Raw genomic sequence first — 27,814 nt, 5'->3', positions numbered from 1 at the left:
GGTTTGCGATTTAAAGCATTTGATCATGTGATCATGTACATCTTCAAAAGTGTTGACTCGTCAGTATGATGCATCTTCCCGAACCAAATTAAATATAGTCGACAATGAAATTTAGACACACTAACCGAAACTTTACAGTAAAACATGGAGACGATACAGTATCAATACTCTAATTATGCATTATGTAACCTACATTTTAGAAAGGAATTGCATGGCTGCATTTAAAAAATATATTTAAAGTTGACACATACTGCTGTTTGCCAGACAGGATATAGAAAGGTTAATAAAAGTAGCATCCCGATTATTTTGGGTTTGCAATTATCTGAAAAAGAAATTCTTGTCTACCCCTCCCACACATGCCTTTAGCACTTGAGTGGAGGAGATGATTACTGCTGCAATTTCTTTCCATTAGGACTTGAAGTGAACAGAGGAAAGAGGGGAAACCGAGCACAGAGGGCAAGAGCAGAATGCAAGGCGCGCTGTGCTTTCATTGAAGTCGGCAACTTAAATAGCTATCTTTGCTACACAAGTGTCCATTTGTTTAGCAAACTGACAGAATTGCATAGCAAATTGCTATGCGACACTGCTTATTTTATGCCTTGGCATGCAGTACCCTCTGGGACCACTGTCATGATCTCTGCTTCCAAAAGGTCCGGGTTTTCCCAACTCCCTTGGAAGCAGATCCATAACCCAGGTTCCGAGTGCCAACCAGTCCCAATTGGGACCTTTTGGACCCAGTCCTGGCGCCAGTGGCACCAGGCTCATAAATATGCCCAGTCCCAGCGCTGGAAGCGCCGGGCTCATAATGCTTGGGTGGACTTACCTTCAGCAGACCATGCTGCTTACTTGCCTGCCAGTTGAGCCTCTGATCCTCTTCTGTTTGGAACTACTTTTCCTGTTGGGTGGGGCTGGAGCCACTCCCTAGATTCAGAACACTGGAACTCTTCTGGAAGGCAGGAACTCTTTTCTTACCAGGAACTCTTTTCTTACTTAGGCGTGGCTGTGGAAGGAGACACCAAAGCACTACAGGAGGCTATTTAAACCACACCCGGTGGATGAATCTTGCTTTGCGTTATTCTGCAACCTCTGCAGCAGAACGCTCATCGTGTCTTCTGCATCCGGTCCTGGGCCTAAGGAAAAAGGCTTACCATCCTGAATCCAGTCTTCAGCAACACCTATAAAGACAAGAAAGAACAGGTTAGCATTCCGGCATCTGAAAGGCAAAGGCTTACCATCCTGAATCCAGTCTTCAGCAACACCTATAAAGACAAGAAAGAACAGGTTAGCATTCCGGCATCTGAAAGGCAAAGGCTTACCTACTCTTCGTGCGCTCCGGAGGTCTTCACACTGCATTCCGGCATCTGAAAGACAAAAGTTTACCAACTCTTCGCACGCTCCGGAGGCCTTCTGCGCTGCATCCCGCATCTGAAAGACAAAACAAGGTGCGTTTAAAGACATTGGGGAACTTTAATACTCACGTGCCATTACTCCTTTCCACATCTAATCCAGTGGGTATTCCGGCACCCTGCAGCCACTCCGAACTCGTACCTGCAAAATAAAAAGACAGTTAGAGCGCATAGTGAAGCAGGCAACAAGCGCTTACTTACGTGCTTCCAGGCGCTTCTATTCATCACACGGGCTCCATCTTCAACTCACTTCAGCCCGTCATCCGCCATCGCCAGAACCCTGCAAAACAAGAGACATCATTACTAAAGACTTTAAAGACATTTGAATGACTCGAAACTTACCGTTCGTGCAGTAAACGACAGACAGCAGTCCTCTGAAGTCAAGAGGCCTGCGCTACCTATCCAGTGAAGAAACTGGTTACAGCACCCTGCCCCGAGGCAGATGGAGAGCTCGGCATTCACTTACCTAAGACATCTTACTCTACACGTCAGGCATACAGTGCACAGAGGTCCAGCCCAAAGAGCCAACCGGGTGCTACACATCACCTTTGAAGATACGGTAGTCGCCCAGTCAAGACCGGCGCCTCTGCGAGAATCAGGTGAGCGTTACAACCACCACATACAATTAGGACTACCACATACAATTAGGACTACAGGTGTGAGCAAAACCAACCTTTGGTATGACTCTGTACTACAGAGTTTTGTGGTAGCTAGCTGAGCAGCCAGGCTTACCTCAAGAGGGAATGTGAGCAGTACAAGAGGTTACACAGAGGTCTTACAATCGCAGTGGTTCAAGTAGACACTTGCACTCAAGGTTTCTTGGTAAAACACTTATTAATTTATTACACAATCATTTAGAAAACATTCACTAGAAGGAGGCAGCTTAATATTATACACACTTCAATAGCAAACCAATAAGTTTCTGAACAAATTAGGCTCCCCTGAAATAGGAGCAAAATGGCATTTCAGTTACTTTCAATGGGAGTAAAAAGATCACAAATACTTTCTTAGGCAGTGCAAATAGTTTTAGTTCACTAGAGAACTCGATTTGGTTCAATAGGCCTAGGCCAAAGTCAATGGACTAGTGTCTTGGATAGGAAAGAACAGTTCTTGAAGTAAACGGTAAAGTCTTTGCCAAAGTTCTCAGAAGTAGTTTGTACGAAAAAGAATCATATGTTGAGTCACAAGCTGATTAGGCCTGTAAATTGGGAAAGTTCCACATACTTTCACCGCGAGAGAGGCATTCTCTCAAATCGGTTTGGCACAGTACCTTAATATGAAGCAAAAGATGCAGCTGAAGACGTTGGTTCCTGGCAGTTCCTGCAGATCTCACTGTTCCTTAGCCTCAGTCGTAGGGACAAGAGGGAGGACGTCAGGGGACTCTTGCACTGCACGGGATCGTCAGAAAACGTGGACAAAATGGAGTCACTGCAGTTCGAGTAGCTGTTCATCAAGCACATAAGCTGGTGGCCTTCCCCCTGGTTAATCATAACCAGCTCCGAGAATGGTATCCAGGTGGCTTACAAGTTGATTGGTCCCACCAACTCAAAGGAAGTCGTCCTTGAAGGGGCTTCTCTGTCAAGGTGAACTTGGCAATTCGGACCTGCAGCAGGGCTTCACCGGGCAAACCAATGGTCTAGGAGTTGCAGCAGCTGTCCTCTTCCAGCTCGTCTTCGGTTCTTTCGTTCCAGTGGTCGACTCTGCTTTCTAGTCCAGGAGACACGCCTTTTAAACAGTTTTCTCCCATTCATTCCAGACTAGCTGCCACTCACCCAGCAGGGTGGCTGTCTTTGCCGGACAGTCAGCCAGCCAATCACGTCACGTCGGGCACCTCTCTCACTTCCTGCCCACCCCAGAATCTCAGACGCCAGAGGCGGTCTTCAGTCCTGAACCTTGCCAAAGGCATACAAACAAAGGGACCAAACCTGGTTTGGCGCGCAGAGACAAACACTAGAAGGACCTTTCCAAAAAGAAATGGGCAAAAAAAGACCGGGACCTGCTTAAACAAAGGGGCTTAAGGCGCCATCTTGAAAAACATGGCTCCCGTGATTTTTAGCTACCGGTGTTCACGGTCGTGAAAAATCATGGTAGTTTGGTGTAAAACCACTGCCACCAGCCATTTCAATAGAAAAGGGTAGCATTTGACTGCTACATGTGTTTCTAGAAACAGGGGAGACTAGGTAACCCCTCCAGCACTCTATAGGAAGATAGTGTGTGCTCGGTCTTGGAATTTAAAAAGACTAGTAAAGTCAATTTAACCTTACATTCTCTGGGAAACAGTAGTTTATCCCAGAGAAGGTATTTAAACCTTTGGGAATTTTAAAAAGACATCCGTGTGTCACTGCACTGAGGGTGGTGTGTAACACATATGAAAAGGTGCCTATGGAGTTATCTTAAAACTCCATAATCGAAGAACACGAGTAAAACATACATCAAACTATATGAAAGAGTGGGAAAAAAAGGCTTGCCCTCTTTCCAGGTAAAAAAATCAAATCCTCAACATCCAGCAAAGTTGCTGGGGGTCTCTAAGGTGAAGGGAATTAGCACATGTTTGAGATTTCTCCCTAACACCTCACCTGCTGCGAGTCATCAACACACTCAAACCGTGCTGATGCCGGATGATACTCATCGCCCCAGTATGGCCGAAGCAGATTTGGTACCCGGACATTCTCAGTGTGTCAGCGTCACCTCCGGTCAAACTGCCAGTAGTCCCAGATCTTCTCACGAGAGGAGGCGGCGCAATCTTGCTTCACGACCCAGGATTGCTGAACCTGAGGGCTTGGCTCCTGCAACCCTAGAGTTTGGGGGATACAAATTGCAAACAGACTGAAGGGGGAGGTCCTTGGCAAGGCCAGAGCATCGTCGACTTTGAAGTGCTACGGTCACAAATGGAAGCCTTTTGCTACGTGGTGCCAGTCGTAGAACATTACTTCTGAGGGTCACGGCCCTGCAGATTCTTCCTTTTTATCCTTGGCGGAGGCCGGACTGGCGCCGCCTCTATCAAGGTGCATCTGGCGGCTTTCTCCCGCTTTACTAGGTCTCCAGGAAGGTCTTCTCTTTGGTCTCACTGTCTCGTCAAGGAGTTCCTCATCAGGACTATTCATCTTTCCCGCAGGTGAAGGCTCCTGCCCGGGCGTGGAAATTCAACATGGTGCTGACGAGGCTCATGGTCGGGGGGGGGGGGGGTTGCTTTGAGCACATGCATCAGGCCCCTCGTTCCTTTTGTTAAATGTTAAAGGTATTTGTATCGCGCACCGTCACCAACAGCGCTCTGGCAGATCTGTAAACGATAAGGTGGGGTGGGTTAGTAAGGTGAAGAGGGGGTAGGATAGTGAGAGGAGTGGTGTTCTGCTGGCAGCTTCAACTCTGTATACACCGGGTGCTGAGCTTTGGTGCGGGTATTGGATCAGTGTCAGTCCGCGTTTGCTGTTGGTGCTGCTTATGTGTTGGTGAAGTGCTTGCGGCTTGTTGTGCGAGAGATGGTTGAGTTTCTTGGGTGCGATAAGTATGCAGAGTTTGAGCTTATATTGGTTAGTGGTTACCTGCCATTTAGCATGCTAACATTCACCATTTTGTCTAACGCAGGCTAATGTTCACAATTCTAACTGTGGCACATGCTAACATTCAAGTTTCACCTAGGTGCGGGCATGCTAACATTCACAATCTTATCTAGATGCGACGCAGGCTAATGTTCACAATTCTGTCTGTGTGGGCATGCTAACATTCAAGTTTCACCTAAGTGCAGCGTTTGTTGACCTTGACAAGTATGTTAGTATGTAGTGCAAGGCAACTTCTACAATCTTGTCATGGATAGGTTCAGTCTGGTGGTCACTGATCTTTCTTAGTATGCCTGGTGTGAGTCTATGGCAGTCTGTGATTGGAAGGTAAGATAGAGTGGCAGGGGTTTTCTGGAGTACAGTAATTGCTCTACTCCCCACCTATGCCACACTCAGTTTTTGTTGGTGTCTGTTGACTGCTGGCTTCACTGGCTTCACCTGCAGACACATCTTGGAGCCGCCTCTGTTGGAGCCGCCCTTTGCCTTGGGGCCCTTAGGGGCTGCACGGGTAGGGGGCTGCCCAGGGGTGTTCTTGATGAAGGTGCAATGGCCAATCAGGTCTGTGGGGAGGCGGGACTACTAGGACCAGGAAGTGGGGATGGCCCAGGAGTGGCCACGCTACGTCCTCACCCTGCGTGCTTTGCGGAGCACAAAGGAAGTTGTTATGGGGCTGGTTGGGGCCGGAGGGGCCATCCACCACACACTTTGCTGGGAGTTTCTGGCGGAATGCAGTGGATGACACGGTGCAGGCCGCTCAGTGCCTTGGTTTGGTCTGAAAAAGGTTTTGGTCTGAAAAAGGTTTTGTGGAAAACTGCTTTCCTTGTGGCCATCACCTCTGCCAGGACGGTTGGGGAGATCCATGCCCTATTCGTAGTGCTGCAGACACACCCCTCTTTAATGCCGAAGGTTCTGTCAGAATTCCACTTCAACAAGCCTTTGGTGTTACCTGTGTTTTTCCCAAAGTATTCGTCACCGGCTGAAAGGGCTTGCGCTTGCTGGATGTTTCTCGTGCCCTGAAGTTCTACGTGACACGCACAGTTTTTTGAAGACTTCTCAATTGTTCGTGAACTTTGGTCCTGTGAACTCATGGGAAGGCTTTGTCCTAGGCTTCCATCTCAAGGTGGCTCTCCGTCTGCAACACTCACGGTCATTGGTTGGCGAACTGACTGCTGCCTGGCCGTCCGAGAGCCCAGTCCACCACAGCAATTGCTGCGATGATGGCGTTCCTGTCTGGTGTGACCCCGCTGGACATCTGCAGTGCTGCTACATGGAGGCCCACGCACACCTTCACGAAGTTCTACTACAGTCGACTGGTATTCCAGAGAGGAGTCCAGAGTCGGCCAAGCAGTGCTACGCAACCTGTTCTCTTGAGGTGAACCTGTTTCAGAGGCAAAAGTAATTGCTTCTGTTGAGCCTTTCCACCTCCCGTGGTTATGTTGTACTGCTATGTATTTGTTATTCATGAGCATGTGAATCCATGCCAGACCCCATGCTGGAGAAGTTACAAGTTACTTACCAGTAACTATTGTTCTCCAGCATGGGTCTGGCATGGATTCACATGCAACCCCTCGCTCCTACCCCTCTGCGCTTCTTCTTGGTCATACTGCCACTTTACGTGCTTACCAAATCTGAAGATGGCTGCCAGAGGGAGGCACTTAGGCAGAGCACTGTCATTGGCTGAGGGCAGTATGACCCAGATGACAGTTATTGGTTTAGAGGAGAAATACAGTTTGAAAGTGAAACTGTTTTTTCTTTTACCGATGGTTCCCAGCCTGACGGGGAATATTCATGAGCATGTGAATCCATGCCAGTCCCATGCTGGAGAACAATAGTTACAGGTAAGTAACTTGTTCCTTTTAGCTTTTTCATAAATAATATGAATAAGTAATTTCTATTGCGTTTCTTTCTTGCGATTGTGGAATGTTTTTTGACACGTTTTTCTGGAAGGTCTGTTTAAAACCAGCACAAACACACTTTTCATTTTTTAAAGTAACTCTTTACTCCCAAAAGTGGGAAATGCCCAGCCTTCTTAAAATTATGGGGGGGTGATCACTGCTGAGTAGATTAATATCCCCATCAACCCTCCCCATTTTAATCATTAGTTTATCTGTGGTTTAGGGCTCATTTTAATTTCTGACATTTTAAGAGTTAAAATATGATCTGTTGCTTGTAATAGTTGTGATCATTGTGCAGAGGTTTAAAATGTCACGTCTTGTTTCAGATATTCTTTGCTTTCGCTTGCGAAACATTGGCCAAGTTGGAAATGTGTTCTTTTCTCTCTTGTTGGGTTTTTATTTCCTTAATGATGCATCACAATTAGATATCTCAGTATTTATTGAAATAATTCATTCATATCAAGAAGTTTGTGGGAAGGGTTTCCAACTCACCTGTTCCCCTTGTGTTTCAGCTTCAAGACAGGTTTAAGTTTGGTCCAGAGATGGAGACCTATTTGGATTCTTACCTCCAGTCCTGTGAGGATCACGAGAAGCAGCTTGGTGTGATGATCCGATTCTCCACGCTAACAAACCAAGGTTACCCTGTGGTGCCCAGTTTTTGGAAGGTGGTGAGGCACCTGAAACCGGCAGTGTTGCAGCAGTACATTGACTGGCTAAAGAATATGTTTGTTAACCCAGATCTAAAGTGCTGTCTTGATTTCAGCACAAAGCGGCAAAAACAGCAACAGGAAGTACAAATGTAAGGATAGCTTTTCAATTTAATTATAGTGCATCCTTAATTTGATGGTTCATTGTTGCTCTCGTACATGGATGCTGATTGTGTTTACAAGCCACTATAGTACATTTGATGCTAATCACAACTCGTTCCAGGGAATTTGATGTTAACTAATCAAAAGTATTTTACTTTTCAATTAAGCCGGTTTATGCAATTTACATTTTTCTTGTTTCTAAAATGTTGAGCATTTTTTTAAATGAATATAAAATATATTCAAGATTTTCCAGAGAGCAGCTACCAAGATAATAGGTCTAACAGATAAATGCAAGAGTGATGTGTTGTCTGGATGTATTGTCTATAAAGAAGCAGGGAAATTGGGGTTAAAAACCCTTGCTTACACTAGAGGATGAATCAAATTTCGTTTAAGTTTGTTTGGGGAGATTATTCACATCTCTGGTGAGGGCTTCAAAAACTAACCTGTAGTTTTAGACAGGGTTTACACCACGAAGTTACTCCTCCTTTCTAAGATGATCTTTCTCTAGTACTTATGTTTGGATAAGGTTGTTCAAAGAAGTGAATAGGACGAATTAGTCCGCTCCCTAGTTATAGTGAAAATGCAGCATCCCAGTGGAGATGCAGAAACGACAAGTGAGTCAACCATATGAATTTCAGACCTTAGTGTTGGAAGAGAAAGAGTGTACAAATTACCCCAGTGACCCCACAGACATTTATGGCAGCAGCATCTGGGAAGATGGTCTGCACATATATGCCCCTGGCACTGAAAACTGCCACCGACGACTGATTCAAGGTCCCAAGACCCCACAGATGTGGGAAGGGAAGCAGAGTTCTGCGGAAGCAGTTGGAGGTTTGACAGTGCAGTGGTGAGGAGACGTGTTTTTACAAGTCTGGGTTCCCATTCCTGTCTCGAAGACTGCATGAAGCCATGGGCACAACCCTGGAGTTAGGTTAGTATGCCCATGGGTGAATACCCTCAATATGATGGATGGCAGGGTAGCAGCAATACACCACCATACTGACCCTTTGGATTGGGTCCGCACAGTGATTCCCCTGTGTGGAAAAAGGACAGCAGGACTGGGTGCAGGAGTGCTCTTCTAAGGTGAGAAGCTGCAGAGGCGCAGGTCTTGAGAGCAGAAGCAACAGCTTCACTATTTCCAGGAATGCAGCAGGGGCACCCTCTTCTTTTAGTCTAGGATAAAAGAATGCAGGAGCTCAGTGGGGTGCAGACAGGGCTGCAGTGAAGGGGTCCCCTGAAACCGAATTCCCCAGGACGAGAGAAGAGCTTTTCTTTAGAAAAATGTGGTGAAAGCACCACAGACTTTCTGCAAGGATCCTCAGAACCACATGTTCCGCTCTAGCAACTCAGATACTATTCCTGATGGGTTGTTAAGCAAGCTCTTCAGAACCTTCTCTGGTGAGGGGTTATGAGAAGCCAACTCTGGTGGAACCAGTTTGCAGTTATTTTTTGACCAAACAGTCGGTGCTAAAGTAGCTGAGTTTTTGGGCTTAGTCTTGAGAGGAGGTTGGATTGCTGTAAAGTACACTTGACTAGAGGAAAGACTTTTAAGGAACAGCGGTCCACACTGGCACGTTCAAAGGTGTATTATGTATTTGAGGCAGTCAGTAAAGCCAGTATTAAACGTATACATCCATTTGGTAACACCAAAATGGGTTAACTACCACTTTAATTTACAACACAGTGAAGTATGGCCATGTATACTGTAAATGGCTAAAGTGGAAGAGGGGGGAGGGTTTAAGAACAGTTTAAAAAATATTAGGTAGGCTAGAAATATTTTGCCAACAATAGCAACACTTTAGGAGTCAGACCCTATCTAATTTATAGTTCAATCGAGTACAAGCTGTTGTTTTCAATCATGTTTTTGTGAAAGGTCACTGTAGCAAAGTCCCTGAGGCTCATTCAGCTTTGGAGGAGGTAATCTACCAGTCTCCATGCCCTAGATGAATGAAAATAGGACGTGTTTGGTAAGGTAGCCAATTTTCATTAAAGAGCTTTATTCCCATTTAGTCATTGGAAATTGGGGGCAAGTAAAGAGATACAGTATCTCAATCCTCAGACTGACTCTCCACAACAGAACATTGGTGGGCCCAACGTATGCTTTGCTGTAGGCGTTTCACAGGCTGTGGGATTGAAGGCTTCTGGCGACTTCTAGGTCAGGCTTAGATAGAGATGTCAGGACAGTGTAAAGATTATAGTTTGGTTACAGCACTATGTGAGAACGTCTCGAGCAGCAGACAGGAGTGGATGTCAGTGTGACCCGGGTCAGGTTCGGCAGGCCCTTAATAGCAACAGGGGTCATACTTTTGCTTCTAGCAGGCCCTTCCTCGTGGACTGAGAAGGCCGCTTCAGTTTGACAAGGTGTCCGACAGAGCTCTAAGCACACCAGAAAGGTTTCCAGCAACAAGCCAGGAAGGGGCCTGTGCCTATTTGCCATCCATTTTGAGTTGGGTGCAAGCCACATTCACACCCAGTGATGACTCGGATCTTGAAACGGCTATGAATGCAGAGCAGGGCTTCAGACTGGTTGGTTCCCCCTGTCCAAAGGATGAAGACTTGTCTATCTCGTTTCAGGTCTTCCCTGTCGGTTTGAAAGCAGAGGTTGGAAATGTAGTGTTTGCCTTGGCCAATATTGCTTGCAGCAGCGGTCCTTTGGCTTCAGTTGCTTGCATCTTGTGATTGGCTATCTCGTATGGCTCCAGGTACCCTCCCTTCATCCAGATTTTGGGCTAGGGTTTGCCCAAGCACACCCATGGATGGATCCTGTGACATTTAAATGGTTGGAAGATGACCAGTAAAAGACAGCCTGCCACCTCACAATCTGCCCAGCAACAATCCATAGGACATACCCTGGCTGAAGTGTGTATTGGGACCAGACAGTTCTAATCTCAGTTTCAGCCACTTTTCACACACACAGCACTGAACGGCCGTCTAGAGCTGGATTGCTGCGAAAGGGCATGATCTTCTTTGGCTATTTCTGAGCTGAAAAGGAAGGAAGATGATCAACAAAGATGGTCTTGTACCACAATGAACAGCCATTTAGTGTATGATACTTGAAAAGGGATTATTGCTGTAAAAAATAAAATTGAAAAACAGTTCACTGAAAAATGCATGTTTAGTATACATCACAAAAGTAACTGGGTTGTTAAAGAAAAGTAAAAAGGGAACCAAGTGTTTCTGTAGTACGTACATGAAGGTGGCTTGTTCTAAACTGTCAAAACAAAAGTCATAACAAAGGGAGAACCATTTGCTGCACTGGTAACCATAGAGACTGACCAGCGCACCGCAAATGAAATGAGAAGCAGGTGATAAAAAGGGCCTCTCTGTCTCGATCCTGATAGGAAGCAGACATGCTGTAGGATTCCAATGAAGTCAGTGGAGGAAAGCTGCAAGAAGGTGGTTTCGAACAAAGGTTCTGAGGAACGGATCTGGATCCCCACAGATACTTGCAACCCGGGGTGGGAATGCCCCAGCCCACCACTCAACTTTTTGTGAGCCATTAAAGGTTTGGCAGCCATCCAATCTACTGGTCCACTTTCATAAGCATACCAACAGGGGTATGGAAATATGGGGTCAGGAAGCCCCTAATTCTAGTCACAGCTGGATGCCACTCGCAAAGGAAACCTTGTTGTGGAGAGAAACCACATAAGTACAAGCTGCCAAATGGCCTTTCATCGATGTAAAAACGCAAAGACCAGCTCCAAAGTAGATGTCTAGGTCACAGACCTTAAAAACCCTTTGGCAGTTACTTTTTTCCTTTTTATGGAACAAGTGGCTACCAATGCAGTAAAATGGCTACAACAGTAATATAGCCACATAAAACGAATAAAGCCAGCCTGTGAGCCAAACACACTTTCATTTTGATGGGACTCACACTGCGAACAAATGGGGCACTTGCCAAGTACACTTGTCCTAGGACCGACATGTCTGGTGTGATGTATCCTATGGATCCCTCGCTGAACCCCTGCCTAATGTCTCCTCCCAGGTGGCCAGGGAAAGGCAGACTCTTCCTGATTGTGACCTTTGGGGTGGTGCTCTGTGGGAGTATCACCTGGGAAGAGAAAAGGCTCGGAAAGGTGAGAGAAATCCATGGGATGAGATGCTGTAATTGCCTTCTTTTGAAAGAGCAAAACAGAAACGTGATGGCTGGAAGGTTTTGAATGAATCATAACCACGGGCAAAGCTCTGGGCAACCCTCCAGACCATCGTTTTTCAGCCTGCCAAGCCATTACAGAAGGGGAAAATCCATATGCAAATCAGGCTTGGTCCTACCCCAAAAGGAGCAGTCCAGCCCGAAGTGCTAGGTCACATCCCTTCTGCATGAGACCACAAGCATCCCCAGACATGTTTCAGCCTTGTTGGGCGTCATCAGTGAGGAGTAGCTTGGGTCTCTGTGGCCTAGCAGTTCGGGCTGGACTGCCCCTTTTGGGGTGGGGCCAAGCCTGATTTGCATATGGTCTTTCCCTTCTGTAATGGCTTGGCAGGCGAAGAACGGTGGTCTGGAGGGTTGCCCAGAGCATTGCCAGTGGTTAAGATTAATTCTAAACCTTCCAGCCATCACCTCTTTGTTTTTGCTATGTCACCCCAAGTTGGACGGGTATGCCCAGACGTGGGTCCCGTGCCTGCTGGGCCGAGAGACCCAAGCTACTCCTCACTGATGAGCCCCAACAAGGGCGAAACATGTTTGGGGATGCTTGTGGTCTCGTTCAGAAGGGATGTGGCCTAGCAGTTCGGGCTGGACTGCCCCTTTTGGGGTGGGGCCAAGCCTGATTTGCATATGGTCTTTCCCTTCTGTAATGGCTTGGCAGGCGAAGAACGGTGGTCTGGAGGGTTGCCCAGAGCATTGCCAGTGGTTAAGATTAATTCTAAACCTTCCAGCCATCACCTCTTTGTTTTTGCTTCTTTTGAAGGAGACATACTTCCACTCCCACAATATGTAATGGCTTGTTGCCACAATAGCCCATCTGTTGCACAGGTTAATCAACTTAGTGTGGATGGAATTAGTTTAAAGCCCTGTAGGAAAAAATGGACATCTTTCTCAAACGCAGGTAACTCAAAGCTGAAAATTCCCCTAACTCCCATAGATGTACGGTGATATGTGATATTTCTTTAGAAAAAGTTAGAATAACTAACTTTGTTGCCGGGGACTTAAGTCCCATAATTCCCTTAGAACTGAGACAAGCAAGAGGGTTGTAGAGGGACAGAACGGTAGGAGTGGGCAGCTAATTAACCTAGGTGACCCACACCTGAGGGAGACTGGCTTAAATGGCTCCCTCAGGTGCAGATCGTAGAGAAGAGGCCGAAGGAGAAGGAAAAGCAGTGCAGGCCGTATTTGCAGTTGAAGGTGGACTGAAGGCGCAAGAAGACGCCGAGGCCACTGTGGGTCCTCAGAGGGTCGTGCTCCTAATCATCCTCTGTGCAGAGGTCGCGCAGCAGGTAGCATGAAAGAGAAACACTTGCCCATTCCCAAAATGTTGCGCAGCGATTTTGCAGCGGGAAGCAGAAGAGGTGAAGGAGGCCGTGAGATCGCTGTTGGCAGGGTTGCACCGGAGACTCTTTGGTGCAACGAAGGCTCTGAGTTAATGTGAAGTCAGCAATGGCGGACCAGGAGGATTTGTTCGCTGAGACGACCCACGGTTATTGAAGTCCTGCGAGCATCGAGCAGAATGGTGGAAAGTGACTTACCCGGTGAGTTCACTATCTGGGAGTGAGTCTGGAGTGTTACGCTGTTGTCCACTTGCTTCCAGCCAGCATGTTCATTTGTGTATGAGCGACAGAGGTATTGTTGAATACCAAATTGGCAGAAAGCAACGAAAGTGGGGTTTAAGGAAACAAAGTAATTATAAAATGACTTGGCCCTCCTCCTACCCCCACCTGCGAGGCTAAGAACCTCAGGGTCATCTTTGACTCCACACTTTCCTTCTACGCCCACATCGCTGACGTCTCTAAAAAGTCAAACTTCCTACTGCACCTCCTCAGAGGTACTCTTCCTTTCCTCTCCTTCCCCCAGAAGCTCACCATCTCCCAAGCTCTAGTTCTCTCTAGTTTAGACTATTGTAACAGCCTCTTTCTAAATCTACTTGCCTCTACTCTCGGCCCTCTGCAACTAATCCAGAACAGGACTGCGAGACTTGGCCTTGGCCTCAAGCCCTGGGATCGTATCTCTCCAGCTCTGAAATCTCTCCATTGGCTCCTAGTGGATGCAAGGATTAAATTCAAAACCCTCTGCATTGTCGACAAGGCTTTCTAGGGCCTGGATCCAAAATACCTTCAGCTGCCCCTCCGCAAATACCTCCCCTCTCAAACTCTTTGCTCCTCTACCTCCAACTCGCTCAGGGTCAGTCATTTTTCAAAAACGAGCTTGGGGTAAATCTGTCTTCGGCTCCCTCTGGAACAGCCTCCCTGCCACTCTGAAACTTGAGGAGAACCATCTCCGGTTCCAGAAGCACCTCAAGACCTTCCTCTTTGCTTCTGGGGTCTGTATCTGTACCCATACAGCCCCCCCTCTTTTTCTTCCTGCACTTATCAGACTTACCCTGTCTGCTGCCTTAAACCCAGCACGTGCCACTTGCTGGCTGCACGGTCACTGTTTGTGTCCTTTATTATTTATCTGTTTCTCTTTTGCTTCGCACTTTCCACTTCTCCCCCTTCCACGTACTCCCCACCCCCCCATGCACTTGCATGTTCCCAATGTCACTGGGCCTAGTAAGAACATTTCTCCACCCCCCCCCCCGTTCCCCTCCCTTGCCTTGTTGCGCTCTGAACACTTGTGTACAAGCACAATAGAAATAAAATATCAATTCAACGCAAGCCACTTTGTGAGTTTACGGCCATCACAACAACCCAGCAGGGGTATCCTACTTAAAACTGAATTATGCAACCAATACCCAAGCCAAGAGTGGAACCTGAGCACTAACAATCCAACAAGTATTGCCTAAAGCCAAAGTGATTGGGAAAAAGCACAAAGATTGTAAGATCAGCTACTTGTCTTTTGGGAAATCTAAAACTTTGGCAATTTAAGCTCATGATACCAAAGAGGCGGAAGCAGAACAATGTCCTTACCACTATTTGGCTGTCGTTACAAAGTGGGACGGAAGGTGGCAAACAGGCTGCCCTTCTGGAGAGGGTTGTCCAGAGAGGGTGAGGAGCAAAGTTGCCCAGGAATCGTAAAGAGTACTAATGTGGTTCCTTGTTTTCCCCTAACTTGTCTAAAGTCTGAGGCTGGAGAAGACTATTGAAGTTATTCTAAGTTGGAAGTTACCATTGAAGCACTTTTCTGTTGTTCAGGTAGGTGGGTAGGTGAGCCCAGAAGAACCTGGTAAAGGAATACGCCAGGTAGTTGAAGGTGCAAGTGCTGCAGAGTGGAACTAATAGAAAACATATGTGGAGTTGCAACATTTGGGGAAGAATTGTGAAAGTTGGTTGAAGAAGTTACAAGTGTGCCACTAAAATTGTGGTAAACCATCCTGACCAAAATGTGTTATTACAACTATGAGACAGTTCTTATTCCATTAAGAGTGAGAATTTATGACTTTCTTGAGATTCTTATTGAAGCAACAGAACTTTGTGGATTGGAGTACAAGAACTTAGGAGTTGTTTTGGAACTTTGTCTTAAGCCAGATTTCCTTGTCTTGCCTTTGAACTGTGGAGAAAACCCTTCTTGGTTCTGGGGAAGTGAAGTTCACACAGGTCATGACCAGAGATATTGATCATATTATGAATCAGGTCATATGTTAAATATTGTTGAATTGCCATATATTTCCTTTTTGTTTTGCTTGTTGTATAAGTATGAGGGTTAGATATCCCTTTGTTAGTTTCTTTTTGTTTATTTTAGGCAGGGAAATAGTCAGGGTAGGGATAGTAAGGAGTTTATCCAACCTGTTTATTTAGGGAAATGTCTAAAGTTGAAAACTCTTTGCAAAGTTGTCTGCCTCACGTTTCTGACCCCCTCACACTGGTTTCCGGTTGTTCATGAAGATTGCTCCTCAATGTTGGAAAGCTCAGATGGGAGCACCTTGGCTAGGTTTGGAAGCTGCTAAGATGATGTAAAGGGACATGCTAAATGCATGCAACATGTAACCACCCCCCCCACCTCCCTACCCCCCTCCCACCTCAGCAACCCACAAAGCATCTTGACAATATCCTTCAATATTCTGAAACCAACCTACTGACAAGAGGAAGAGGGCAACCAGAATGAAGATTGCTCTACTAAAGCAAAACGAGCAGTCTAGTAGCTGGAGAAATTGATTGGCTCTGAACATCTGCCTTTCTCAGCACTGGAGTTTAAAATTGGAACAGCTGAGCAACACAGTGACATCCGACTGGCTAGCCTACTCCGGGTAAGCCAAGCTGTCAGGACTACAGCCGAGCACAGAGGCATGAGAGAATCGTGGAGGAAAAGGAGGCAGCAAGTGAAGCTGATTAGTGGCTAACAGGCAAGGCAGCATCTGTGTTGGCGGCGGACTCCACGAGCACCGAAGATGCTGACGAGAGACACAAAGCAGAGTGGAAGCTTTGTGCTGGCAAGAGAAGCCAGGGCAACACGCTGAGCTGAAGAGGGGGCAGACATGAAGCAGGACCCTATTGGGTGGTCTGACAAGCTATTGAAGTTGTCCAAGCACCGGTGAGTCCATGGTAAAAGGCTGAGGCACCGGGTGGGAGTGGGAGAAGGCATTTCCAAGTACAAGTGTCAGGGAAATCCCTACGGCTCGCTATGTGGCTAATCTTCATAGTGCCAGTAGTTGGGGAAGAAGGAAAATACAAGTACCCCAAATTTAAAAGGGCAACTTGGGGAAGCTAAATACCACCTTGCTCCGAAAGCTGTTGTCTGTTGTGTTGAAAGTCTTGGCAGGAGAGTACACCGGGCAAGCTAGAGAATTGAAGCAAAACAGAAAGGAAGACTGATACCCCTTCTTGAAAACCTTCTTCCCTGGGCTTGTGGAGCACTGGAAACGTACAATGAAAGTGAAGGCAGCCTCCTCAGCTCATGTTGAGCTCTGCTCTGGCTGCAGTAAGCAAAAGCTCCCAGTAGGGGGCTTTTGCTGCTTGTTTAGTGCCACCAGGGCAGAGCTTAACATGAGCTGGGAGGCTGCCTGAAATGACAAAATGGATGCTCCCATGTAAACGCTTTGAGCCTCATTTGCTCAAACGTTTACATAGGAACTTTCATTGAAAATATGTTTAATGTATGTTTTGGATTATAGCCCATCTTTTAAGGCAAGAATATTTTTGAGCACACTATTCCTTTAAATATAATACAGCGTGCAGTGGCACGGCCTCGGGCATGAGAGTGCCCTGCCGAGGCCCCGCCCTCCAGCGCCTCACCTCAGTCCCTTTTTCCGCACAGATGGTGTCAGACCTGGCAGCCAGCGTAGAGACATTTTTTAGCTTTTCCCCTTGCTACCCGTTTTTAATTCTTCTTTACCTTTCCTTTGGTGCCTCGCCTCCCCGACGCATGTCGGCCGCAGGAGTCTTTACAAGATGTGCCTCATACAACCACTCATTCCTTTGGACCCACATACACTCTATCTGGAGTGTTTAGGGCCTGACCATCACTGGGACTCATGTGTGGCCTGCAGCTTGCTCTGTCACAGGTCATTGAAGAATCGATTGTCACGGCGGAGTTAGATATTCCACACTTCTCCTCCTCCCCACCTTAATGACTTTGTCTCCAGGACCTCTCATAAAGACAAGGTAAGGCCCTCTGTTCAGCATGGCCACTCCTTTCCCGGGGTTCCCACGGATCGGGGTTCCTCTGATTCAGGTTCAGGTAGGCTCCAAGGATACCGGCTCCCAAGCAGAGTGGCCCGGGGGCCCTACCAGGCTGTCCTCAAAGGAGTATCTGGGAACCTCTAAGGGTCTGTCCTCGGCACGATCCAGCATGGCTACTGGCACAAGTGCTAAGGGCATCCAGCCTACCGGAGCTCGCTGCAAGGTCGTGAATGGGGGTGTTTCGACTACTGGCCATCTGTCTGAGAGCTCGGCGCCTACCAGAGTGATCTCTGAAGTCGATGCCTCTGCTTCAGTTTCAAGACCCAAGCTGTGTCCTCCCTTGTCTGAGGGCTTCTCTTGGCTCAGGGCCTTCGCGCCCTCCCACACAGGGCATGGCGCAAGGCTTCAAAATGGTAGAGTGGCACATGGCGGAGCCTGCCAGGCAGGCGGCCGGCCATCTTGGATCCAGCCCAGGGCAGGCCTGTTCTTTCACCCATCAAATGGACCTTGAAGGTTGATCCTAGACCCTTTCCCTCTGGAAGCAGCAGTGGATCCTACGGCAAAGGATTTTGGTCTCCTCAGGGATACATCTACCCATCACAGCCGTACAGCTACCCGCACCTGGCATCTCAGCGCTTTCACTAGGAGCGGAGGCCCAGCGCCTCAAAGGGTTGTGCCCCTAGGGACCCGGCAGCTTGTGATGACTGCCGCTTCGAGCGCTTCCTCTTCCTCATGCAATCCCCTCGGATGAAGAGGCTCCTGAAGGACATTGTAAAGGGCATCCTGCAGGTGGCACCGTCCCGAACCCCTCCTTTGGGTACTCCTGTTAATCCTGTGCTCCCGGTTCCGGGGCCTGTCCCTCCAGCGGTTCAGGCTCTTCTGGTGGTCATGACCCCTCCACCTCCTCGTGTACGACGAACGCCTCACCCTCAACAGCCGTTGGACCTGTGTGCGGCTCCGGACCTAGGTAGTCTCCACAGGCTTCAGTCTTCCTCTTCCTTTGCCTCTACCATCCTCTCCTCCGCTTCGTCAGATCGGATCCCTGGCTCTTTTACCAGAGGTCCTTGGAGATGCATGTGATAGAACTGGTCCCTCTTGTATACCAGGGCTTCAGTTACTATTCCAGGATTTTTGCGGTACCCAAGAACAACCAGGCTTGCCTGAGGGTAGTCCTGGACTTGTCAATTCTAAATCTGTCTTTACTGCTGGAACACCTCGATGATTACTCCAGGACACATAGCCGAGTCTCTGTGCGCTGGAGACTGGATGCGTTTGCTGGACTGCAGGGATGCATACCTGCATGTTCCCTTCTACCAACCGCATCAGAGGTTTCTGCCCCTCATGATTATCGTACCACTTTTAGTACAAAGTGCTGCCTTTCGGCCTGAACTCTGCCCCTCGTGTCTTCACGAAGTTGATGAACACAGTGGCAGGCCTTCTCAGGTTGGAGGACCATCATCTGTATCCCCTACTTGGAAGACTGGTTAGTAAGGGCGGGGTCACACAAAGGGGTGGTGCAGTCCTGCCAAAGATTAGCAGATATCCATCAGCTGGGATTCTCCCTCAACCAGAGGAAGGCACAGTTGTGCCCATCTCAGGATTTGGTCTTCTTAGGGGTACGTTGGAACACTACTGTTCAGCGGGTGTTCCCTATGCCCAAGAGGCTTTTGTTCCTCTGCAAGGCGGTGGGGCACTTTATGGCCAACTCTACCACCCCGGTTTGGTGGTTCCAGCACATACTGGGCTTGATGGCCATCTGTGTGCTCAATGTGCAGCACGCTCGCCTCAAAATGACCTGGCGGCCAATTGAGTGGGAGCACCCTTCACCCGACCGGAGCCTACCCTGATGATGATGACTGACTCCTCCCTTTCAGGCTCAGGGGCTACTCTGGAGGGCTGTGATTCATGGGGCATGGTCCAAGATCGGAACCTCTCTTGCATATCAATCTGCTGGAGCTCAGGGCAGTGGGTTGGCCCTCAAGGCGTTCCTGCCTCAGGGACAGGTCAGTCCTGGTCAGGACAGACAATTCTACTAAGCTGTTTTACCTGAACCACCACCCCCCCGCCCCCCACCCCCCAGCATGGAAGCAGTTTTGACCTGGGAATGGGCCCTATCGGAGGGGATTTGGATTTTGACAGTCCACCTTCCAGGGACAGCAATGCACAAACAGACCAGCTGAGCTGCTTGGGGTTCAACACCTACGAGTGGAAGTTGCACAATGATTCCTTGTTGTCCCTGTTCCAGCATTGGGGGTACCCTGACCTGGACTTATTTATTTAAATTTGTAAAGCGTCAAACGGCCCTAGGGCATCGTGGCGCTGTTATGAAGGCTCACTTAGTTACAAGGTACATTATAGGCAAACATACATACATGTTGCATATAACAGTTACAATAAGTACTTGACAGACTACGTAGAATGGTGTGCAAGTATCTAGAGCCAACCACTTCTTATATGACGGCAACTACATAAATTGCAGGTCAGTATTGGTAAGCAAGAGCATGGTGCCAGCCACATGTTACGAGGCGGCAACTACAAATGTTTGCATTGTCGAAGTTGGTAAACATGTAAAATGGTGCTGGCCCTGAGTTCCGGGCGGCAGTAACACTAAACACTTCCCTCCTCTGTACCCCATCGGCAGCTCCCGAAGCTTAAAGGTCTGTGCCCTTGAGCTCCATGGGGGTTCCCCCTCATTCTGCGGCACTGGACACGAGCAGAGGCCGGCAGAAGGCTGCAAGAAGAACCTTGCAGAAGTATGCAGGATCATGGTCGCAGGAAGTCGGCATCAAGACTACACCAGAGGCTTACAAGCACACTGCACATGCTTGGCACGCAACAGAGTGCTGCTGTAGGGGAGAATTAGTGTTCGCGGAACAATCAGTGAGATGTTCTTTTAAGAGTAGGGTCTTCATCTCCCCTGTATTCCAACCGCCCCAGTTTGCTTCATGGGACAGGTCTGGGTTGGTGGTCACTGGGGGACGCCTTCCTGATCTGTTGGCAGAGCCACAGCTGTTATGCGTTCCCATCCACCCCTCTGCTCCAAAGGACCCTCTGCAAGTTCTGGGCTTCAGTGGGGTGCAGTCTCATCTTGTTTGCCCCCCACTGGCCTTGGAGACCCTGGTTTTTGGATCTGTTGCAGTTGTGCTCCCAGTGTCCTGTCCATGTTCCGTTCCCCTACCGGGGGGGGAGGGGGGAGGGGAGTGGAACATCCGGTCCGGGCCAGGCTGTCTCTGCTGCCTGGTTCCTGACAAGCTGTGGCTTCAGCATGCTCAATTTTCAGATGACTACTGGGACATCATTCAGCAGGCCAGGAGGTCCTCGACTCGGTCCCAGTATAAGAGCAAATGGACTAGGTTCTGTCATTGGACTAGCGACAAGGGACTGGACCCAGTCTCCTGTCCTCTGGATGACGTACTGGCTTTTTCAGCACACCTTGCTCGTTCTGGAGTTCAGGTGGATACTTGTTGCACCTATCTGGCGGCCATTAAGGCTTATAAGAATTCCCCTGAGCATGTGTTTTCGGCAGCCAACCCGGTGGTTAAGGCCCACCTATGGGGTTTTCTAGGCTTTTTTTTTTTGCCTCTGGTTTATAGGTCGCATCGGGTCTGGGACCTCAATGTGTTTCTTGCAGCTTTGCAACGCAAGCCTTTTGAGATGATGGCCTCTTTGGAAATCTGCTTGGTGACACTAAAGACAGTTTTATTGGTGGCGCTCCCCTCTGCGCGCAGTTAATGAGCTGCAGGCGTTGTCTTCGTGCAAGCCCTTTACCACGTTTCACAGTGACTAGGTCATCTTGCGCACTCACCTGAACCTTTTGCCCAAAGTGGTCTCCATTTCATCGGAGTCAGATCTGCCTCCCGTTGCTCTTCCCGAACCCACAGCCGGAGGCAGAGAGGGCCCTACATTCCTTGGATCTCAGGAGGGTCCTCGTGTTTTCTCTCTCGGATGAGATCCTTCTGGAAATTCGAGGCTTTGTTTGTGACTTTTGGGGGTACCAACCCGGCTTGCAGGCTTCCAAGGCTTCAGTGCTCGTTGGATGAGGCTTACACAGCCATGGGCAAACCGGTTCCTAGTGGGATTCATGCCCCTCCGGTCAGAACTATGGCCACTGCTGTTGCGTTTCAGAGACATGGAGCGTCATCAGCAAGGTGGCTACTTGGACCACTAATTCAGCCTTCTGTAGGCACTACTCGCTGCATACCAGCTACAGACGGGATAGTTTGGTCAAGTGGTTATGAAGAACCTTTTTGCTTCATCTTAGAAATGAGGCAGGTTATCACAGCTCCACCCTATGTTCTTTTTTGGTTGAATCGCCCACAAGGATGGAGGAAAGGGGACGGGCGGTATGAATAATTAAAGTTACCTAACCGTAGTGACTGGACTACTCAGTCCCTAGTACCCTTTCCTCGATACGTCCCACCCACCTTCCCCGGCTAATATGTACTAAGAGTTGCCAGGTATCTAAGCGTCCGATGTGTTCCAAGAGGACTGAGGTGAGGTGCCGGAGTGCTGGGGCTCTGCGTGGGCGTTCCCACACCCGAGGCTGTGCCCCCATGCGCTGTACTAAATTTAAAGGGGAAGCTCATTTTTTTGCTGCCAAGGGTACCGGTACCATCCCCATGTTGGCTGATGCCCACAAGGGTGGACTAAGGGGGACTATGGATTATGAATATTCTAGTCACGACAGTGAGTAACTTTAATTTAGTCTCGGCTCCTTCTATCAACCCACCACCTTCCTCTGGTACAGCTTGCTAGTCCTCTTTTTATGCTTTGCTTAGTCACCCTGAGTGGGTTGGGGGATACCCTGATCTGGATCCTGTGCCTGCTAGGCCTAGAAACCCAAGCTGCACTTCACTGATGCCCAACGAGGCTGGGGATGCTTGCAGTCTTGTGCAGAAGGAATGTGACCGAGCAGTTTGGACTGGACTGCCCCTTTTAGGTTTGGGACCAAGTCAGATTTGCCTACAGTCTTTCCCCTCTTGTAATGGATTGGCAGGTGAAGAACGATGGTCTGGAGGGTTGCCCAGAGCAATGCCAGAGGTTAAGATTAATTCTAAATCTTCTAGCCATCGCCTCTTTTGTACAGGTTGCAGTAGGGATAGTATTAGAAGAGGCCCCAGTCGGCTTCCCTTTTTGAAATCGAAAATAAAAGTAATAACTCCTCACCACCCACTAGATGTCGACCTATGCAAAGCATCAGAAAGACTATTACAGGTATGTAATGTTTGTCATATGTGTGTGTGTCATGGAGAAATTGCTGATGGGGGAACTCGCTCTCTCCCCCAAGGAAAATAAAAATGAAAAATTCGACATGGCTGAGTCGAACAAGAAGACCACAACATAAATGTGACTGATAGAATCACATAGAACCATAGCACAGGTATAGCAGTCACAACTAGAACTGAATAGGAGGAGCAAAACAGAGGCTCACTTAACAGTGTAAGCTTGAGAATTAATAAAGCAGAAAAAGAGCAGAGGAAGAAGCGGCCTGGATACTGCACTATAAACAGAAGGATAGTTGATGCATATGCAAATAAAACATGGTAACAATCAGCAGACGGGCAGAAGTTGGAAGCAGACCAACGGTCTGGAAACACAGGAATAACAGTCAAGGCACTGGAAACATGTACATCAACCAAGCTGAGATTTTAGCTTTGAAGACCATATCCAAAATGTTTCTGTTGGGGTGCTGCTTTCTTTCACCTACCTCAAGGATTTTCCAGGATTATGGCCACTGCTCTGTATTAAGCAACACTCTGATTCATTTAATTGAAATTAGTTGTTTCTGCTAATTCATTGCTAACGTAGGAGATTTTTGCATATTGTCCAATTTGCGTTTGATGCTACTGTACTACATTGGGAAACCAACACTCATCTCTTTGAACACATAATTTAACACAAATCAAACATTGGGTGAAAATCCTTAAATCACCAGTGTGACTCACTTTAGTGTGATGAACACAACTGTAAGTACTTGCCTCCGGGCCCTGGGTTGGTGGGTTATTCATGAATACTCACAGGGATCACTGTGGTTTGTGGTTGTTGGGATCTGCTGGTCACCTTCTACCGCATTTCCCTATTGGTTAACGTTGGGGGCTGAATCCTGCTGTGCTTTTCTGCTCCTGGAAATGCCGTTTTGAACCCTCCACTGGATCTCTTCTTCTGGGTTGCCTTTGGTTTCCCCTGTGGGCTGTTGCTTTCTTCTGGGTGCCTGTGGAAAGAAATTGAGACTTAACTTGCTTTTCCTATTTTTTATTTCATTTTGAGGCACTGTTTCCTACAAGTGACACTTTTACCACGAGTGCCGTATTTTTCTAAGATACCCTTTTCCAAGGTCCCTAGAGTTCCTCACCAAGCCCTGGATTTTTTGAGACCCCCCTGACTTATTAGTGATTTTGATTTTAGTGAGCCCCTATCCACTATATCTAAATGCTACAATTGTGTACAAGATATGTATTTTTTTCAAACTAAGGGGTGGGGCGGGTGAGGGTTGAACTCTGGCTCCTAGCTCCTTAAGCCTCCCACAGTGCAGATGATCTCCTCTAAGTGCTGTTGTGCCAATCGCACTCAACAGTTAGGCAGTCTGTTCAGGTGTTGCTGTTTAGTACACGTTTGTAGCCTCCAAGAATTCTGGTCGCTGTAGTCCATGAAGGCAGCCAGGAAGCAACTCTCCCTTCCATTTCACAATGTACATCCCACAGTGGGGGGGGGGGCACCATAATGTGGATGTCCAAAATGTTTGTGAGTGCCTGACTCCAGGGGGAAGTACCAGGATGACACATACCACACTTTGAAGACCCACATTGCCCCCCCCCACTGTGGGATTTACATTGAGGGATAGTTGGTTCCTGGCTGCCTACATGGACTACAGCGACCAGAATTCCCTGAGACTACACACTTGTACTAAACAGCAACATCTGAACAGACTAGCAGCCTGATGAGTGTGAGAGGTACTTAAGTGCTTGGAGGAGAACATCTGGGCTGTGGGAGGCTTAATGAGTTGGGAACAGGACTAAAAACCTGAAATCAGATTGACGGGATAATCGTTCAGAAACAGTTATCAAAAAACAAAGTCCAAGGTGCGTTTATCTCCCAACTATATTAAGGATAGTATCCAATTGTCTGATCTTCTCCCAACTGTATTACAGCTAGCATCCAAAAACAGACTCCAATAAGTCCAGAACACCAAAAGACAAACTCCTCAAACTCTAGGAGTTAAAAAGAATACACTAACCTCCAAAGTTGTAGATACAGGGGTTCATCCAAAAGTATTCCAAGAATCAGGGCCAGGTACAAGAAAGTCTGACAAGTCTCCAAAAGCGATGTTGCCTATGAGGTAGATCCAAAACGTAGTCCATGGAAAATACAAGTCAAAGGCCAGAAACGCACCATTGGATCCAGTGGGTACAACCCTTCCGAGGGCCCATTGAGAAGCGCAGGGGAGTGGTTCTTGTGCAATTTATTTCTGTGTTGGCCCGGGGCATGATGACATCTCTGCTCTGCCTGCCGTGGGCCTGATGATGTCATTGTTTCAGTGGTGGGATTGTTCCCTGAGCTGCAACTTCAGGTACCAGGGACGTGGTGCAGAAAGCGTGACTGTTAAGATGGATTTCTCAAATTTGGCCTGGTGGACCGATTTCGGGAGGCCACCCTAGGTATAGTGAACAGTAGAACTCTGAGACGGTAGCCAAACCCAATCAAGGTAAGCGTGGAGAGTGGGCAAGGCTTACTCTCAGGAGTTGAGTGGAGTCACATGTCCACAATGAGGCCACGCAGTGAAATACACAATGATTCTACTTAGACAGGTTAGTAAAAAATACTTTACTTATTATAGCCCCAAAAACACATTAGAAAAATGAATAAAGCAGGTAAACAACACTCTAAATATAAAACATATATAGTCGCCTTTGGTTATAGAAATGCACACAATTCACCTGAACACCTGAAAGGAAGGTTAGTAGTGATGCAATAAGAATACCAGTTCAGAAGAATAGAAGCCCCAACTTTAGGAGTCAAATCGGTGAGGGGTCAGAAATGCAAGGCGAACAACTTGATCAATGCTTTTTGGAATTAGCCATTATATTAACTTAAAAGGGTGTGATGAACTCCTTGCTATACCTAACCCAAAGAGGATTTCCTTGCCTATCCAGCAAAGACTAAAGGAAAACACTCTAACAAAAGGAATCTGTCCCTCTCACTTGTACATACATCAAACTCATGAAGGTATAACATGGCAATTCAGGTTTAACAAAATAAGTTAAGTGTAAACATAAACCATATAACCAGGTATCCTTGTAACCAGGGTCAGATCCCCTGCCCCAGGTTTAAAGCAGGATTTGTCCAACTCAAAGTTCAAAATGAGTTCCCTTTAATAGCGAAGTTCTGTTTTGAATACAACACAAACATTCTTCACACTCTGAAAGTTGTTCACTTGGCCTTTGGCAGAGTTTCCATGAAAAGAAAAGTCTTTCTCTTCAAACTGATAATATCTCAGTGTCACTTCTCTTTCTTGGAAAAGAAAAACCTTCACAATTCTTCCTGATTTATGACAATGTTGTTGTCAGGATGATTTTACTACAATCTCCTCCTTGGAAACCAAACACTTCCACACATTTTCTTGATTCATAACTATACTTTTTTCAGGATGTTTTTTCATCAGTTCATCAAACACAATAGTGGTTTTACCACTTTCTTTCCATCACAACCTTCAACCACAATACAGTAGTTCAATGTCTTCTTCCTGGTCCTCTAACCTGTCAGGTCTAACACTAACAATCCCTTTCCTGGTATACTCGCCTGCCAGGATAAAATCTCCTAACACTGCTACAAGTACTCTGTGGTGAGGCTTGCTTCACACTTTTAGAAAAGTCTTTGACTTTCAACATTGAGTTTCACAACTTCTGTGAGGACACAATACACATTGGTGCTGTTTGTTCCACTGATCTATTTGCCACATGCAATGCAGGTTATTCTCCTCTTTTCCTTGATGCCTCTTACAAGGAGGGCTTCTTGCCTGCCCCTCTTGACTTCTTAATTTCACATCAAGCAACTGCTGACAATGTCTCCATTACATTTGTCCCGCTTTGGCTTAGACAATGCTTGTTAATGTTTTGCTTAACTATTGCCTCTTCCTCACTCTGGGGAAAAATGACTACACTCTTTATGCAATATTGTTCTCTTTACTTTACCAATGTTGATTATAGTCTTTCTGAAGTATTGTCCCTCTTTACTCTGGCAATGCGGGTTTTCATCTTGGTTCAATAGTGCCCTCTTTGCTTTGGCAATAATTATAACTTTTCTTTTCTTCTTTCAAAGTTAGAACGCCAACATAACTTTCTTGCATTCGTTCAGTATTTAAAATGATTATTAGCAGCCAGCGGTCGACCATGGAGCGTTCTGGGATTACCTAATAAATGTAAACTCACCGGTCTCTTTATACGCGTCCTCTGCCAGTTCTGCTTCTTCTGATGCTTCCTGAATGGCTGACTGCTTCGGCCATATTACCGCGGCCTGCGCCAACCGGGAAAGGAGCCTCCCTTTCCACTTGTGCACTCCGGTGCTCGCCAGCCACCGGGACAAGGCCCAAAATAAGGAGAGCCTCCCTCTCCAAGGCTAAAGCCCGTCAAAACACTGCTTCTCGCTTCGTGACCTCTGCACGTCAGGTTTTCAGAATCAAAGACCCTCTCGGGGCCGATATCCGCTTCAAAGACTGTGGCGGCTCTGGCGTCTGTTTCTCTGCTTCTGTTGCTGCAACTAAGGCTGGCAACTTCTACTGCTCCAACCTCTTGTTCTGTTGACCTGCGCCTTTAGCTGCTTTAAACTTTCTAAAGTCGTGCTCAGGTGTGGGTCATTGGAACCACTAGACTGCATACTGCAGTTCTGTTCCTCAGAGTCCCTCTTTTTCGTCCCAGTACTTGAAGCATTGTGGGACTAAAGTCCCCAATGATCTGGTTGCATTTTATATCACAAAATTTAAGTCCAACCTTTTTTAATTCACTCTTTTTATTGAGTATATCTTTAGGGAAGGATTTTAGAGGAGGTAATGCTTTTTATTCTTGATTTCATAGCTCAAACCCAAGGGAGAATCGGAAGTATCAGAGACTAAGATATTAATGCTTTTATTCTTAGGTGTATTATTCCCATGTTGGTCATAACGGTTTTTACTACTAACAAGGTGGGTAGTTTTGGGAAGGGAAGCCTCACTCTGACAAGCCATTAGATATTCTGGCAACATAGAAATCGCTTCCTCTGAAGAAGAGAAATACTGCGTCTCTCCTAACCGGGTCGTCCTATGCCCTTGGGGCCCTTTTCCACCTCAGGTGATCTACCCGGCTACTACCACCTCCAGTGTTGAGATCAAGTAGCAGCTGCCTTTCTCGGACCACCTGGGAGGAGACTTTAGGCAGGGATTCTTTGAGGACTCTGCAGGATTTATC

The 27,814-nt window shown here is 47.3% G+C and overlaps 1 protein-coding gene across 1 annotated transcript in view; it reads left to right on the top strand.

The window, feature by feature from the left end:
• Positions 1-27,814, top strand: part of MYBBP1A (MYB binding protein 1a) — a 1,153,837-nt gene that overhangs the window by 373,538 nt on the left and 752,485 nt on the right. The window contains exon 9 of the mRNA XM_069614733.1: positions 7,371-7,657. Within this exon, the coding sequence (XP_069470834.1) occupies positions 7,371-7,657 (287 nt within the window). The remainder of the gene's footprint in view (positions 1-7,370; positions 7,658-27,814) is intronic.

Source organism: Ambystoma mexicanum, chromosome 9 (genome assembly GCF_040938575.1).
Source record: "Ambystoma mexicanum isolate Mex_15411 chromosome 9, UKY_AmexF1_1, whole genome shotgun sequence".
Classification (NCBI taxonomy): Eukaryota; Metazoa; Chordata; class Amphibia; order Caudata; family Ambystomatidae; genus Ambystoma; species Ambystoma mexicanum.
This window is presented reverse-complemented; position numbering and strand designations above follow the sequence as displayed.